We start from the raw sequence: 19,016 nt of genomic DNA on the forward strand, positions 1-19,016 counted from the left end.
TTCATGTTGCTCTGGTAGTTCTTCGGCATGCCTTCTTGTTTTAACTTTCTCTTTTAGCAGCAAGTCTGGTTTCATGTTGCTCTGGTAGTTCCTCGGCACGCCTTCTTTTTTCACTTTCTCTTTTAGCAGCAAGTCTGGTTTCGCGTTGCTCTGGTAGTTCCTCGGCACGCTTTCTGTTCTTTCTTTCTCTATCAGCCTCAAGCCTGTTTCCTTGCTGTTCTTTTGATTCCTCGGCACGCTTTCTTTTCTTACTTTCTTTATCAGCCTCAAGCCTGTTTCCTTGCTTTTCTTTTGATTCCTCGGCACGCTTTCTTTCTTACTTTCTCTATCAGCAGCAAGTTTTTTGGCATAGACTCTTTGAGCATCTTCCTCGGCTGTTGCCATTGTAATTCATCAGTCATTTTACAGTTAAAAATTAATAGATTTCTACGTGAACACATGTCTTAAATATCTTTAATGACGTCACCGTCATAACAAAAATGACGACAACTAACTTCATGACGTCAGTCAACACACAAACATGACGTCACCCGACAGACAGACCCACACATCCACAGACAACTTATATATATATATATATATATATATATATATATATATATATATATATATATATATATATATAAATATATATATATATATATATATATATATATATATATATATATATATTCATGGTCCTATATTTTCATGGTCAAAAGTGTTGTTTATCCTTATTGGTTTTTTTCTGTGACGTTTTTTCCAAGCCAGTTTGTTCTTGGAGAGAACAATAGTCCAAGTTTCTAAAATTAGCTTAAATAGTGCTTTGGGTTGATTAATGCTGAGTGACAAAACTAAACAGACAAGGAAATTAAATTTCAGGAGGGAGAAATGACTATATAAAGTTTGATTAATTCTTATATGAAAAATAAAGCCTTGATTAAATAGAACGAAATTTTTTTTTACGATTTTATAAGGAAACTCTACGGTTTTTCTGTGGCTATGCCGCGTTTTCTTCCTGAATTTTTTTGTTTACGAGTGTACCGCGTCATTGAACAACTTTTTCTATCGGCTTCCTCTGTCGATTTAAGAATAACTGTATTCCTGCATCTTGCTTGACTTAGCTGATTGTTTACTCATATTCGTAATTTACATGACACCGATATTTTCAAGAAAAACTTCGGTCGGGAGCTATGCTTGAGGGATGCTAATTGTTTTGTTCACCAAGGCGCTTTTAATTTCCATGACCTGAAAACTGTCTGGAAACCAAAGAAAAGGAAAAAAAGGTAACAAAGGTAACTCTTCCTGTCTCTCTCTCTGCCTGTATCAAAGTCCCAACTTCTCTCTACCCCTTTCACTCTCTCTCTTAACTCTCTCTGTCTTCGTCTCTCTCTCTTAGTAAAATACTTTTAGAATGACTTCATTCCTTGAATATTTTCAAGAGAACTTACCTTGTACTATGAGCATCATCAATACTTAAATTTAAGGCTCTAGCTTACAATTACTGTTCTTCAAAAAGTAATAATACTTAAATTTTAAAGCAACTTAAGAAACTTAAATACTTACTTATATCATTCCTTAAAGTGCTCAACTTTACTTTAACGCCCCCCTTTATGTGCAAGCTTACAGTCTAAATTATTTATTCTCCGCAAATTTTTTATTTTATTTTCTTCTTTTATTTCATAAAAGAATTTTATTTTTATTTTATTTTTTTTTATTTTATTTTTTTTCTTTTATTTCATTTTATTTTCCCGTTTTTATTTTATCTATGTTGCTTCGTTGGCGATTTTTTTTTATGAAGGCAAGGAGCAACATCAGAACTCGAAACACAGAGAAGTTGTTCCGTATATGAAGGGGTTACCCCTCCTCAATACCTTGTTCTTTACGTTAAAGTTTTATGCAGTTTAGAAGAAGCTTCGTATCCTAATTAAGAGGCCCTTGTGTATCAGGAGATATTCTTAAAAATTGAGATAAACAGTCAAGCTGTAGCGTAAAGAACAAGGTAGTTAAGAGAGGTTAACCCTTTTATATATGAATAAATTCCGTTCGTTTTGAGTTTTGATGGTGCTTCTTATTTTAATCTAAAAATTATTTGTTATTAAATTTCTGATCGTTTTTTAAGTAATGTTGGTAAATCTGGCTCGGCCTCGATGAAAAAGTTCCCCCTCCCCTCATGGGTAACTCTGTTATGGAAACTTCTTCCCACGTAAAATACATCCATCTCCCGTTAAATTCCCTAAGGATGAGTTTCATCCTCGTTTGTTCTTCCGCCCTCAAGATTCCTTGCGGACGATTCAGCCTGAAAAATTCTCCTTAGCATACTTTCATTTGAAAAAGACTTTAATTCCAAATCGTTTTCTCGATCACCCTGGAAATCGCCCTTTCCGTAGAAGTTTTTCCCGGATGTATGAATACGGGAAAAAGCCCCGGGACAATTCCCCGAGAAAACTTCCGCATGTAAAATTGAGTTGGCAAAGAGAAATTAACCCAAGTGTAAAATTTCTTTACCCCCAGAAATTTATCTCCCTACAGAAAATTTTACCTATGGAAACACCCCCCCCTCCGAGCACAAATTCCTCCCCCCCCTATAAAATGTCCATATAATTCCCAATCACAAATACTATACGTAAAGAAAGGCAAATTTCATAACTTACACGCCTCCCTCCACGGACTGTGGGGTTCATGATACCACTAAGGACACAGTTATTGGATCTTTCTACTATGCTGAACAAAATAAGTATCTCAGAATTTTGATTAGGTAATTTAGGGAAGAAGAGGCGCATGAGATGGGGGCTAGTTGCCCTGCAATCATTTTGGTTACTTAAAAAGGACACTAGAACTTCTAGTTTCCGTTCGAATACAACCCCTCTCAATCTCCTACGACTACTATTTTGGTATGATCACCCCTAGGGGAAAAACACGCATCCGTGATCTTTCTTCTGGCAAAACATCCGAAATTCCACATTTATGTATATAGGAGATTGAAATCTCTAAAGTAGGATGGATACATAGCCAGAAAATGAAATATTAAAAAAAAATAACTGAAAGTAAGGAGCGACATTAAAACTAAAAATGAACAGAAATTATTCCATATATGAAAGGGACTTTTCCTCCTCAACGCCCGGCTCTTTACGCTAAACTTTGACTCTTTCTCTTAACTCTACTTTTTAAAACAGTAAAAAGCTTTAGCGTAAAGAGAAGCGCATTAAGGAGGGAATGTCCCTTTCATATATGGAGTAATTTAAGAATAAGTAATCTAAGAATAAGCTACTGAAGATTATGAACATGATTTTTGAAAAAGGGGAGGTATCCAATGATTTTAGGAAAACCTTAATTAAACCACTGTATAAGAAAGGTGACAAGAGTGAATGTCGGAATTATCGAGGCATTAGTCTGGTTTCTGTAGGTAGCAAATTACTGAGTAATATGATACTTTTTAGACTGAGACATGCTGTAGACAAAGTTTTATAAGGGAAGAACAATGCGGTTTTAGAAAAGGTAGAGGATGTGTCGACCATGTTTTCACTCTTAGGTTAATAATTGAGAAGTCCCTTCGTTGTCAAACACCTTTGGTCCTTAGTTTTATCGATTATGAGCAAGCTTTCGATTCTGTTGATAGAACAGCGTTAACAAAGGTCTTATCGTTATATGGTATACCAGAAAAATACATTAAAGTGATTTGCGCTATGTACGAGAATAATACTGCTGCGGTTAAGGTAGGAAATGAGGTTAGCAACTGGTTTTGTATTAAATCAGGAGTTAAGCAGGGTTGTGTTCTATCCCCCTTTATATGGATCATTTTGATGGACTTCGTCTTAAGGAGCACAGGAAAGGCAATTGGAGACCATGGAATCAAATGGGGAGGAAGAACGCTCCTGGACTTAGATTATGCTGATGATTTAAGCATATTAGATGAAAGTGTGAGCAAAATGAATGACTTTTTAGAGGTTTTACGAGTTCAGGGTGCTAAAATAGGCTTGAAAATTAATGTTAAGAAGACTAAGTCACTAAGGTTAGGAATAAGTGAAGATGAACAGGTGACCTTAGGTAACGAAAAGATTGATCAGGTTGGGAGCTTCAGTTACCTTGGTAGTATTATTAGTAAAGATGGTGGGAGCAGTGAAGATGTTAAAAGTAGAATAGCTAAAGCTCAGGGTGTTTTTTCACAGTTAAAAAAAGTTTGGAAGAATAGAAAGATAAGCCTACAAACCAAGATTAGAATATTGGAAGCTACAGTGATGACAGTGGTCAAATATGGCTCTGAAGCATGGACACTCCGAAAAGCAGATGAAAATTTACTAGATGTTTTCCAGAGAAATTGCCTACGGATTGTTCTGGGTACCCGGCTGACTGACCGTATTTCAAACAGTAGGTTGTACGAAAAGTGTGGTTCAATCCCGCTTTCTGGGGCTATAATGAAAGAAAGGTTGAGATGGCTAGGCCACGTTCTACGGATGAAGGATGACAGATTACCGAAGATTGTCCTTTTTGGCCAACCGTCTGGGGCTACACGGAAAGCAGGTCGTCCTTGTCTGGGTTGGGAGGATGTCATAAATAAGGATTTAAAGGAAATGGGAACTTCCTGGGAGGGTGTAAAGAGGGAGGCTTTAAATAGATTAGGTTGGAGGAGGAGCGTGCGTAGCTGTGTTGGCCTCAGGCGGCTTGGTGCTGCAGTGAGTTATTAGTAGTAGTATATATGGAGTAATTTCTGTTCGTTTTAAGTTTTAATGTCGCTCCTTACTTTCAGTTAAAAAACTTGCTTTCTTTATTTAATTTCTGAACCTTTTTAGTTAATGCATGTTTTTATTCTGGCTCTCCGCACATAAATAATTAAAATGAAATTTATAGATTAATTGTTTTTGGCTAACTGGTTTTCTCATAGTTTTAATCGGAAGATTTTGAGAAAAAAAGGAGCAGGGAGGCGGACTAGTTACCCTCCAATTTTTTGGTTACTTAAAAAGGCAGCTAGAACTTTTAATTTTTTACCAACATTTTCAATAATAAAAAATATGCGTAACTTACGAATTAACTTAAATAACGATCTTCTATATTGGTATGTTTTATTACATAAATGAGGAGGTTCACCCCCTCGTCAATACCTCGCTTTTTACACTAAACTTAAGTTTTGTCCGAATTCCTTAAGAATGATCCCTGAATCACAAAGGCCGTAGACTAGATAGTTGAAATTACTAATAATACTTTAGTGTAAAGACTGAGGTATTACGAGGAGGTAGACCCCTCATGCGCGTAGTAATTTCTGTTCGTTTTAAGTTTTAATTCTGCTTCTTACTTTCATTTGAAAAAACTTTTTCATATCTATTTTTTCATTGTTTTTTTTAAATAATGCTGGAAAATCCTGCGACCCTTTCGTTGAAATTCTCTTCTCCCATGACAAATTCCTCCATGGAAAGATCCTCCAGCCTAACCCTCCCATTCACCTTCTCCCCCTAAACCAAAAAAAAACCTGAAAACGTCTGTACACTTCCCAATAACCATTACTATGTGTAAACACTGGTCAAAGTTTGTAACTTGGAGCCTCTCCCGAGGGGACTCTGGGGGAGTAAGTTATCCCCAAAGACATAGTTATTATGTTTGTCGACTATGATGAATAAAATGGCCATCTAAGAATTTTGATCTGGTGACTTTGGGTTAAAAATGAGTGTGGGAGGGGGCCTAGGTGCCCTCCAATTTCTTGGTCACTTACGAAGGGCGCTAGAACTTTTAATTGCCGTTAGAATGAGTTCTTTTGCAACATTCTAGGACCACTGGGTTGGTACGATCAACCATGGGAAAAAGGAAGAAAACAAACAACAAACAAACAAATAAACACGCACCTGCAATCAGTCTTCTAGCAAAATTAGGAATATCCACATTTTTGTATGTAGGAGCTTGAAACTTCTAAAGTGAGGTTCTCTGATACGTTGAATGCGATGATGTGATTTTCGTTAACATTCTAAGGCTTTTCGGGGTTGTTTCCCCCTATTTTCTAAAATATGACAAATTTTCTCAGGCACGTAACTTTTGATGGGTAAAACTAAACTTAACGAAACTTATATATTTACAATCAGCATCAAAATTCAATTCTTTTGATGGAACTATTGGTATCAAATATTCATTTTTTAAAGTTTCGGTTACTATTGATCCGGGTTTGATCAAACAGTTCGTGGTAACGAACTGTAGTAAGGAGAGACCGGCTCAATAGTAACCAAAACTCTAAAAAATGAATCAAGTTTAGTCTTACCCATCAAAAGTTACGAGCCTGAGAAAATTTGCGTTATTTTAGAAAATAGGGGGAAACACCCCCTTAAAAGTCATAGAATCTTAACGAAAATTACACCATCAGATTCAGCGTACCAGAGAATCCTACCGTAGAAGTTTCAAGCTCCTATCTACAAAAATGTGGAACTTTGTATTTTTTGCCAGAAGGCAGATCACGGATGCGTGTTTATTTGTTTGTTTGTTTGTTTTTTTTTTGTTTTTTTTTTTTTCCTGGGGTGATCGTATCGACCCAGTTGTCCTAGAATATTGCGAGAGGGCTCATTCAGACGGAAAGGAAAAGTTCTAGTGCCCTTTTAAAGTAGACAAAAAAATTGGCGGGCACCTAGGCCCCCTCCCACGCTAATTATTTTCCCAAAGTCAACGAATCAAAATTCTGAGATAGCCATTTTATTCAACGTAGTCGAAAAACCTTATAACTATGTCTTTGGGAATGACTTACTCCCCCACAGTCCCCGTGGGAGGGGCTACAAGGTACAAACTTTGACCAGTGCTTACATATAGTAATCATTTTTGGAAAGTGTACAAGTGTTTTCAGTAGGATTTTTTGGCTGGGGGGAGGGGTTGAGAATAGAGGGATTTGCTGGGGGAACTTTTCATCGAGGAATTTGTCATGGGGGAAGAAAATTTTCATGCAGGGAGCGCAGGATTTACTAGCATTATTTAAAAAAAAACAATGAAAAAATAAATATGAAAAACGTTTTTTCAGCTGGTAGTAAGGAGCAGCATTAAAACTTAAAATCGAACAGAAATTATTACCCATATGAGGGGCTCAACTCCTCCTAATACCTCGCTCTTTACGCTAAAGTATTTTTAGTAATGTCAACTATTTATTCTACGGCTTCTGTGATTCAGGGGTCATTCTTAATGAATTGTGACAAAATTTAAGATTTAAAGAGGGAGTTACTGACGAGGAGGCGAACCCTCTCATATATGTAATAAAAACATGAGAATAAAAAGTTATTTACGTAAGCTAATTTATAAGTTACGTATATCTTTTGCTAATAAAAAGATTCGTAAAAAATTATAAGTTCTAGTTGCCTTTTTAATTAACCAAAACATTGGAGGCCAACTAGGCTTCCTCCCCCGCTGTTTTTTTCTCGAAATCATTCGATCAAAATTATGAGAAAGCCATTTAGCAAAAAAAAAAATATGCAAATTTCGTTTTAATTATTCCTCTGCGGAGTGCCAAAATCAAAACATGCATTGATTCAAAAACGTTCAGAAATTAAATAAAAAAAAACAAGCTTTTTCAACTGAAAGTAAGGAGCGACATCAAACTTAAAACGAAGAGAAATTACTTCGTATACGAAAGGGGCTGCTTCCTCATCAACGCCCTGCTCTTTACGCTAGAGTTTGACTCTTTTACTCAACTCTTCTTTCTAAAACAGTAAAAAACGTTAGCGTAAAGAGCGGGGCGTTGATGAAGAAGCAGCCCCTTTCATTTGCGAAGTAATTTCTGTTCGTTTTAAGTTTTAATGTCGCTCCTTACTTTCAGTTGAAAAAACTTGTTTTTTTTTTATTTAATTCAATAAAGGAAGAATACAAGTATTGGAAAAATCTTGTTTAATTCAAACAAGATTTTCAAAACACGGGAACAAAAAATAAATTGAGGCTAAAACAAACAAACAAAGGCTAAAACAAATTGAAGTAAAAACTAGAAGATTTGATTGTTTTCTTTTTTTTGGTAGTCACCATCATTAGAAGAACAAGTTATAATAAATGTAATAAAATTGACAAGGATTAAGCATTTACTATGTGGCATCAGAAAGGACCAGAAACCATGCTTGCTGCTTTTATGTTCGTCGATTCGTAAAAAAAAACAAAAGAAGATAAAGCAGAAAAAGAGCATAAATAATTACTGACCCTGAACTGAATCGAAAATAGTGTTTCCATTTTTGGATAAAATTAGAATAATTCGGCTCAAAAAATTGACAAAATGCTAACATATTGTTTGGTTCAATTTCCTTTCATTGCAATTAAAGAGCTAAATGGAATGGATTTGGTCTTTTGTCAACCTTAAATCTAACCTCCCTCCCCAAACTATTTGAAAGTTTGTGCTTATCACTTTTAGACTCAGCCTCTTTAACATACAAAGTAACCATAAATAAATCCAAGGGTAGAATTTTTCTTTTTTTGAAATCATTATAATGAAACAACAAAATCAAAGTACCAAACTATTATTCAGTTCAAATATGATTAAACTTTAATCATTCATCAGGTTCATTACTACTTTTAAATTTGATATTCCTTTCAATAAAATAAAAAATGATAAAATAAGAAAACAAAACATAAAAGGTTACAGAATTACCATGTACAAGAAGTTAAATATCTTTTTGATGTAATATTTTGAAATAAAGTCCATCTAAGAAGGAATGTAAAGATGATTTTACTTCGGTAGGGGGTCAACATTCTTTGGCGTTTTCAAATCGAAAGCTTCACAAAAACAGGACAATCATTTGAGACATATGAATGGAGCGAATCAGGACTTCCCTCAATTTCAAGGATCCTATCCAAACATCCCTTCTTGCATAATTACTTATTCCCAAGGCATGTTGTCAAATTAAGATCTTATAGTGGTAAGACCAGGACCAAGGGCTTTTTTGAATTCTTGAAAGAAAAAGTAATCATGAAATAGAATGGACAAATTTAACAACTCATTGGATCTTCTACTGCTTCTATTATATTGTCAGTCCCCTAACGCTACATAATATTACAGAGACTATATAAAAAAGAAATAGCCCTCCTTCTGAGTGTGACAAGGCAATTTAAAATAGTGTCTCGAAGTCCGAAGCTCTTAAAGATGAAAGTCCGAGCTTAGAGTGACAGAAAAGCTCTGGAGTTGAAGAACAAACTTTCTAGAGAAAGCAGAAAGTTAGTTTGGAGACTCAATTCAGATTCATTCAAATGCAAATGATATGTCCAAATGTGGGATAAGTCATCCATAGCTTGATTTAAAACGTGAGGAACAGGGCTTTCACTTCTAGGGCGATTATCCTATTTTAGGGAGAAATCACTTCTCTTAGGAATGCTTATTTTGAATCTAGGGATAAAGAGAAATTTGGGGTAAAGTAAGGATTTTCTGCGAGATCCGGGGTAGAGTAAGGATTTTAAGAACGCCGACCAAAAGTCTGTTGAATAGTGGCTTCAGTTACCAATGTTGAAAAATTGGATAGAGAAAAGAGTGTCAAACAAGTCAAAGAAAAATACTTGTGTCCTGCACTCTAGCGTTCAGTTCGAAACGTGAATATTGTGAGAAATGAGAGTTGACCAGGCATGCCTTGACCAAGTAGCATATAAAAGCAAGCAATGAAATTGAGACAAAAGTTGGCAGTGGTAGCATTGAAAACTTCTGACTGTGTGGGCAGTAATTCCAAAGAAATTGAACAGCGCATCTGCATATTTTTGGCACGACATAATCTGTCATTAAGTCTTGCAGACAGCCTGGTTCCTCTCCTAAGAAAATTGTTTCCAAAAGACCGGGCCATAGCAGGCGTCACTCTGGGTAAACAAAAAGCTGCAACATTTTGCGACAAAATATTCTTTGGTGCTACACCATCAGTTAATTCAGTTCCCTAGAACTTCAGAGCTTCATTTGGGAGATGCCCAAGTTGAAGACCTTTCAGTTGAGCAGTACTGAATGAAGATATTTAGTATGAAGACTTTTAGTGGCGAAATCAAGTACCCAGAATTGTAGAAGTGCATATCACTGATCTTTTCTTTACCTTTTAGCTATGCAGCAGCTGAGCATTTGTTTAGTCTCCTGAAATTAATCAAAACAGACATACGAAATGGTGTCGAGAATGTCATACTAGTCTCACTTATTCGAGTCAATTACTGGTTGAAAAACGAAGACAAAACTTCATCAGCTGTCAGCATACCAAAAGCTGTCGCTAGCTTCATGAAGAAGACAAAGGCTAGTGCTGGAGATTACACTTAATTAAACTGATTTATGTGTTCTTGGTAGTGTAAAAGATGTTATATATATCATTATCTGAAGTAATTAATAATGATAGATGGTAATAAGCTTACCTAAGCTATGGATGTCAGGTGATTGATTTTTCTAACGATAATTTCGGTAGGATCTGTGCCTGCATCAAAATAACAATTTGATGCTTCGCCATCTTTTTCTCATGCAGACTGTACGGAAATATAAGGCAAAATATAAGGCAAAGAATGATAAGTGGGGACTCCTGAAACATCAAATTAAATTTATTAAATTTCGAATTGTATTTTGTCTCACTTAGATCATTATTAGAATCATCACGATAAAAATGGCCTTTAGAGAAAGATTGGAAACTGAACTGAACACGGACAAAAACACGAAAGTCTTGTCTGATTGAGATGTTAACTCTAGCATAAAACTTGTGTTCAAATATTAGCTTAATAATAGATAGAACTTCAAAAATAGCTTAAAACTACTTACAAACAATTAAAACAACATAAAAGCTGTGATAGCGAGAGTGGAAAAATTGAAAAATAAACCTGTCTGTGTCCTTATGAAATTAATCAATAACTATGTGGATGCGGCAGTTTTTTTTGTTTTTTTTTGGATCGGCGGTATTTTTTCCTATTATAGGAAAAAAACAACTATTGAATATTATTGTTCCTTTAATTTACAATATTTTTTTTTTCTAATGACAATGGAGAGAGGATGCTGAGTTACCATCTCGTCCAAATGATTTCCAACATATGGTTCCAGGGACCGTATATAGCAAAGTAATCCTGTTAAAGCAATGGCAGATCATCAAAGAAAAAGCTGTATTACGTCATTTTACGGAAAAGATGGTAATTGTATTCTTAGAACTGCCACGTCTGTCAAGATGCTGGATTCTGGGACATAGATTATCGCATTGTTTGTAGCCAAAATCAGGTTTTGCCCATGGATATTAAGAGCAGACAATCACTTCAAAAACTGGTACCTACGACATAGGCTTCTCAGGCTGAGCGTTAACTAGTAGATATATCTAACAGACGAAAAGCCTCTGAAAGGAGTGATGGTAAGTGAAACTGCAAGTAAGGTCATTAAAGAAATTGCAGCTGCACCTAACCTTCCTGGGACGAAGCAGCGTAAGAAAATGACAGTGTCACTGCCAAGTCCAGGGCCATCATTAATAACAGAAGGAAATGCTTGCCTTCTGGTGAATATGACAGTGCAGAGGCAACTAATTAAAGCGTGCAGCACTGTGCTGTAAAAAGGCCACCAAACCTATCTGCACCATCAAACCTATATTGATAGAAGAGCATGCAAGTTTCAAGAGGCCGCCAAGAAAAAGGACACAGGAGCCACATTCATTTTTCTCCCTGAACTTTCAGATCCATACGTTCAGACTAAAGTCTATTTTAGAGACACCAACAGCGAGAAAGGCCAACTCAAAAAACTGCCAAAGTCTATGTCAAGCGACCAAATCAACAACTTAGCCTTAACTTGCTAGGAATTAGCTTTTCAGGAAGCAGTTTAAGAAAATGACCGTGTCACTGGCAAATGTTTTGACGTCATTAATAGCCGAAAGGATGCCGGCCTTAACCTGAATATGAGAGTATATAGGCAACTACATAAGGCGTGCAACACCATAATACAGCAAATACCACAAATTTTATAGAGATAGAAAGGCATAAGGGCTTTAAAAGGCCCAATAAGAAGGATGTAGGGATCACATACACCATTCTCCCTGAGCTTCCAGGTCAATGCATTCAGTCTACAACTAATTTCCGAAACATCAGTTGGGATAATGCTTATGAAAGACTACTTCTAAGAAGCAACTAAACCGAAATTCACCTGACCCATTCAATGACCTAACCGTTTTACTGCAGAGAGACCACAATATTTTTATTGTTAGAAATGCGAATTTCAAAAATTTGCAAAGATAAGGGACAAAGGAGCCGCATATCTTCATGAGATTCCACATAAATACATTCCGACCCTAACCTGTTTTCGAAACGCCAGTGGCGAGGTTATTCATGTAAAACTCTTTCAGATAACTGCTAAACTCAAATTCATTCGGGGTTGATGGGTTTGAGTTGACAGCAAAATGAATTTAAGATGTAGCCCAAAAGCCGAAGAACCAAAATCACTGGAAATGCGAAAAATCTTTTCTGTGGTCTTAGGCTCGGTTTTATTACTGAGAAAAGTCAATTTGTGTGTTTTCTTTGCTTATCCTGGTTAGCATGATTAAGAAGTTGTCCTTTCATTTGTTTTTTTCTTATAAATGCACTAATATCAGTACGAATCGCCTATCATTCCAAAATGAGATAAAAGCAGCCAATTAAGACAAGGGTTGCGATTCCTTATTGACCAATGGTAGATTATTTAAATGCTACCTAACCTTATTAATAATTTTAAAACATCTCTATATGAAAAGAAAACCAAAAAAGAATTATAGCACACCAACAGCAATAAATTTTCATATTTTTTATTAGCCTATGAATTATTTTCAAATATAGAAGATGAGAGATACTAGAACAAGGAAGTTTGGAAGACGAAGCCAAAAACAAAGGCAAGCAGAATAGATGCGAAAACAAAGGCGTCTTCTATATCGGAAGCTATTGTCTCCTTATAAATCAAAACAAAAGGTCCCTAAAGATTATTTCCTTAAAGGAAATGGGGAAATTTCCTATAAGCTCTATATACAAAAGTTTCAGAGGAACAAAGCTTGTAGAGATTTAAAAGACTATCTAGTATTTATATATCTCAATTTGTATTTTATAGCCTTAAATTATTGGTATAATACTTTTTGTTAATATGTTATGTGGAAATAAAGGCTTAGGAGTCCTAGTCAAGATGCTCCAAGAATATTAGTTTTCTATATATTTAAGCAATTTCAATCCAGTCACTTAAAATAATCTGTCTTTATTTCGAATTTAACTTCAGATTTCTATATGTTGTTAAATTTGATATTACATGAAAGTGAAGATAAATTAAAAACACCTTAAAAAATTCCTTGTCGAAAATACCAGCTGCTAAAAATTTTGACAAATTATTAGAATTAAATCTCTGGAACTGTTCAGGCCCTTATGTTGCTGTGTTATTGTATCCATCCTTGAAATGTGTACCAAAGTTCTTGCATTGTTGGTACCAGACGTTTTTAGCGATTATAAATAACATTTGGACTGTAATTAAAGAGCGAATTGTGCTGATAGTAACCAAAACTCTAAAACATGAATTTGATAGCAATATAAGCACCAAAAGAATTGACTTTCTAAGGTGAATCTAAGTTAGCAAAGTTTGCTAGGTCTAAACTTATCCATCTGCCTAATGAGCGACATGTTGGAAAGGGTGGTACACTCTTGGAAAGGAATGCAATCTTGATGAACAGTATACCACCAAATTCAATACACTAGTGAATCTCATTACCTAAAGTTCAAGTCCTACCATGCAAAAACATGAAAAATATCCATGTTCTTTTAGAAAAGAAATGTCACATGTAAACTTTTTTTTAAAGGATTACCAAATCAAAAAACTGGCCCTAAAATGTCAGGAGAGGGCTTTCCAATGGAATGAAAAGTTTTAGTGTCAATGTAAGTTACAAAAGATATAGTACTATATCAAATTGATGTGTCCTGCCATTTTGTGGTGGAAAACAATAATTTTGACTCAAAGAGAGCCAAAATTCTATCAAGTAAAATCCTGATACATCAATCTATTTAGGAATACCAAAACACAATCTATGCAACTTCTCATTTCCAGAGGCCTTAATTCCGTGAGGTAAGGTATTCCGTCCTAAAGATGTAATTCCAAAGATAACTGATTAATATTGATAATTATTTCAAAGCTTTATTAAAATGAATATATTCACTAGCAGCTAATTTAATTGTGCGTAGAGGCGTGTAGTTAGGCATCACTTATTAGGAGGCAGGCCTTGTAGATTTTTTGGGGATGGAAGGTGTCTGGGTAGAAGGAGTGAGGGTCAATGGGTCTTTTTGTGGGTAGCTCTTGAAGCTATATTTAGTACATGCTTCAGACCCTAGTACTCTAATCTGCAGTTAGCCTTTAAATGGCTGGTAAAGTCGCTGTGGATGATATTACCTGTGCTGTCTGATATAAACGAAGATCTCTTCATTATCTTATATTTCCTGATATCTCTTCATTTTTAGGAATAATGCTAGGCATAGTTAAATGTTTGGCCCCTCTCGTTTTATGAGGAAGATTGCAAATCTTCAATCCAGAATAAAATGAATTGTTCGAAAAATCCCTTTAAAATTGGAGAAATGATAATCCTAAAATTACTTTTTGCTACTCCAGTCCTTCCTCTATGAGAAAATTTTTACATTGGGATGATTATCATTTTTGAAGTATTGTTACACAAATATTCAACTTAAATTTAATGGGGGTTGAGAAGGGGGTGTGACCGGCTCCTTCAGTCTAAATCAATCTATCAATCTATGGATTAAACAGTTTTAGTAAGATATTTTTTTGAAAGGACAAACCTTTTCCGTAAAAACTAAAACTCTAAAAAACTCAACTTGGTGACAATCTTTGGATTATTAGAATTTAGACTGATTTTAAATTTTCAAAACAGATAAATATTAATTTGTTATAAAAAATTGTAGTATTTAAAAATCTGTTAATTTCAAAAGAGAGGGTTGAAACACCCCTAAGTACAATCTGGGCAGAAATTGAAGAATTACGTCCAAAATCCGTAGAAACCCGTTTGTTTTTATGGTTGTTACTATTTCACTCCAAGACCATACATTACGTCATAGGGTATTTTTCATCGTTAAAGTCTTGGAAGAAATGACTTCAAGTAAATTTTTAGGCAAATTTAAGGCCGTGGTTTGAAAAAAATCTTCAGAAAATTAGAATATTTTTCATTCAAGAGGGAGATTAAAGCAAATGAAACGTAAAACCTACCATTTGATTGCCTTTCTCAAAGCAAGCTTTCGTTATTTCCGCAACAGAGCTCTTCTCATGGTAAGCTTTGTCAGCACTTAGAACTGGAGCGAACGTTGCCTAGAAATAAAAGATGGATTTCAAATTATTGAAGATTCTTACTTACCCTAGAGATTAAAGAGCAGTAGCGTACAGAGGAAAATAAAGAATGCGGAGTAAATGAGAAAGCTATAGGAGCCGGTTTAGAAAGTTTTAAGACAACTAACCTTTTGATATTTAGTTCCTGGATTAGAAAATGAGAGAATTGAAAAAACATGATTTGGAAGCTATATATTGCATATTTTACGCTAATATTAATTATAAATGGTATAAAATTATAATGATGGATAAGGACAGTAAAGTGAAGTTTCACAATGAAGCAAAGGATACAAGGCCATGAAAAATTTCTCAATAATTGGAACTTAATATCCAAAAATTTTTTGCCTCATGCATTAATTAAGAAAGATCTTCGTTAATTAAAAAAAAGTATTAGGGAAAAATACCAAATTACAATATTCCTGGTGTGATAAATCAGACAATATGACTTTTAATCTTTCTTTTTTGAATATGCACAAACGAACAGGTGTAAGCTGTCACACAAGTGTATTCAACTTAACAGAGGGGTTGATAGCTACAATTAATTCTAAAAAATCTTAGAAAAAGTGAGAATAGTTACGTTGTAGCAGAACATTTGAATCTTATGAAAATTTCAGAAATTCTTAAATAAATCATAAAAACTGAGTCTTTTTATAAATAAAAATCTCTTAACTAAATATTAATTGATTAAGACATTTTATAAAATATTTGCATAGCTGGTATGAAAATGTTACTGATGCATTAAAGACTGCGCCAAAATTTTAAACTTGTAAAATGTGTTTCAACTTAGACAAATACCGTGTCATTACAATTTTTCCATAAAGGGATAAAATTCAAGTAATATAAAAAAAGGACCTTTTGGAGATATTGGAAACTCCTGTATAAACACCTGACTTCAACTAAGAGTGGAAGAATGAGTCTTAAAAACATTAGTACTGCTAGTACTACTACTAATACTACGACTATTACTACTACTATTACTACTACTTCTGCCAATACTGCTACTACTACTACTACTACTGCTACTTCTACTACTACTACTACCACTACTACTACTACTACTGCTACTACTGCTATTACTACTGCTACTTCTACTACTACTACTACTACTACTACTACTACTACTACTACTACTACTACTACTACTACTACTATTACTACTACTTCTACTACTATTACTACTGCTACTACTATTGCTATTACTACTAAAAGTAATAATATCAAAAATAGTATACTACCGCAACAGACTACCAGAGGCCGAAGAAGCTGCTCAAGATACCAAATCTCTTCAAAATTTGAAAATTTTAAATCCTCCCTTACGTTCTTTTCCCATTCTTTTGCTGCTTGTCCATCGTTTGGCCCCCAAGAGATGGCCAGAAAGCAAAATATTAATTCAGGATCTGTAATCGAAAGGGAATCTGCTCCTCAGTAGAATGAGCAACCTCAGCCTTTTTTTCCACCATTATAGCTGTATTAATTAAGACCGAACCACAGTTTTCGTATAGTTTATTGAGATAAATGTTTACGTACATACAATACTGATGATATATGACATGTATTCTATGAAATAGTTTGTGGTAAGGAATTATAAGTAAGGAGTTACTGGGCTCAATAGTAACCGAAACTCAAAAAACTGAATTTTCATAACAATGGATACATCAAAAGAATTAAATTTGAATTTTTATTCGGATTCTAAATGTATAGAATTGATTAAGCATCATGTTACCTATCAAAAGTTACGAGCCTGAGAAAATTTGCTCAGTTTTCGACAAATAAAGAAAAAAAACCCAAAAAGTCAAGCGATCTGAAATGAAAATCGCACCATCAGATTTAGTGCATGACAGAATTCTACTGTATAGTTTTAAGTTCCTATACACAAACATATTGAATTTTGTACTTTTTTTGTCAGAAGAATGATTATGGATGCTTTTTTTCACAGATGATTGTATCGAACCAATGATTTTAGAAGAACGATAATGGGATCATTTGATCGGAAAATGAAAGCTCTAGCTCCCTTATTTAAGAACTAGAAAAATTGAAGGATAACCAGACCCCCTTCCAAACCCATTTTGTCCATAGTCACCCTATTAAAGTTTTGAGATAACCCTTTAATTCAGCATAGTTGAAAGGACGAATAACTTTGCCTTTGGAGATAACATGGGCCCCCATAATCCTCGGGGAAAGAGCCTTAAGTTCCACAATTTAACCTTTATTCATTTTTAATAATAATAGTGATTTAGTTTTAATCCGCTATAAACAACAACAAAAGCTTAGTAATGAATTACAACAAAAGAAAGAGACCAAAATAAAGCAATTAACATTCAACTAGAACTAAAACATGTGATTGCACCATGAAAGGGCCGAACCTTCCAAATAGCTGACTTGGACAACTCCTCAAGCAATAGGGCCAGTCTTGCCGTTATATCTGAAACATTAAAATTTTGCACAATTTTTCTATTGGCAAACAAATAGAAATCTCAAATGCGGAAAAAACGCTAAGCGGATAGCTCAGATATTTTTTTAAAGAAAATTTGAAACAGTATAATATTTGTATAAATCTATATATATCTATATATAAAAATATAAAAGTTGTTTGTTTGTGTGTCTGTCGACTGACGTCATGTTTGTCGACTGTCAACTAACGTCATGTTTGTCGACTGTCAACTAACGTCATGTTTGTCGACTGACGTCATATTTGTCGACTGACGTCATTATAAGGATTGAGGATTATGCCTTCGTGAAGTTGTTTGTCGACTGACGTCATGTTTGTCGACTGTCAACTAACGTCATGTTTGTCGACTGACGTAATGTTTGTCGACTGACGTCATTATAAGGATTGAGGATTATGCCTTCGTGAAGTTGTTTGTCGACTGACGTCATGTTTGTTGACTGACGAAATTACAGACCGGGACACAAATGACAACCGGGACACCGGGCCACAGGGAATATAAATAACGACCGGGACACTCAAAGAGAAATTACAGACTGGGACACCGGGACACAAATAACGACCAGGACACAGGGAATATAAATGACGACCGGGACACAAGGACACAACTACAACGGGGACACCGGGGGGCACAGGGGGGATATATAAATGACTACCGGGACGTTCAAGAGTCGGTAAACCTGACAATCCCAGGATACAAATGACGACCAGGACACAGGGAATACAAATGATGACCGGGACACTCAAAAAGAAAGTACAGACCGGGACACCGGGACACAGGGAATATAAATGACGACCGGGACACTCAAGGAGAAATTACAGACTGGGACACCGGGACACAAATGACGACAGGGACACGGGGAATATAAATGATATAAATGACGACCGGGACACAGGGACACAACTACAACGGGGATGCAGGGGGCACAGGGGGGATATATAAATGGCGACAGGGACACAGGGAATGTTCGACTAGCAATCACCATCAACAAAGCTCAAGGGCAATCATTAGAATAATGAGGTATAGATCTGAATACAGATTGTTTTTCCCATGGACAATTATATGTTGCATGTTCAAGAGTCGGTAAACCTGACAATCTATTTATATGCACAGACAATGGGACAGCGAAGAATGTTGTATATTCGCAAGTTTTACGTAGTTAAAAACATATATATATATCTATCTATATTCACAGGTGGGACACAGGAACACAACTACAATGGCGCGTAACTAACATGGCGCGTAACGACTTACGCGCGCGGCGGGCTTGGGGGGCGCTAGTATATATATAAATAAGTTGTATGTGTACTGACGTCATGTTTGTCGACTGTCGACTGACGTCATGT

The 19,016-nt window shown here is 35.3% G+C and overlaps 1 protein-coding gene across 2 annotated transcripts in view; it reads right to left on the reverse strand.

The window, feature by feature from the left end:
• Nucleotides 1-19,016, reverse strand: part of LOC136030949 (tubulin alpha-8 chain-like) — a 225,726-nt gene that overhangs the window by 71,332 nt on the left and 135,378 nt on the right. For both annotated transcript variants that reach the window (XM_065710076.1, XM_065710077.1), the window contains one exon: nt 15,107-15,205. In XM_065710076.1, coding sequence (XP_065566148.1) covers nt 15,107-15,205 — 99 coding nt within the window. The remainder of the gene's footprint in view (nt 1-15,106; nt 15,206-19,016) is intronic.

This window comes from Artemia franciscana, chromosome 9 (genome assembly GCF_032884065.1).
Source record: "Artemia franciscana chromosome 9, ASM3288406v1, whole genome shotgun sequence".
NCBI classification, from domain to species: Eukaryota; Metazoa; Arthropoda; class Branchiopoda; order Anostraca; family Artemiidae; genus Artemia; species Artemia franciscana.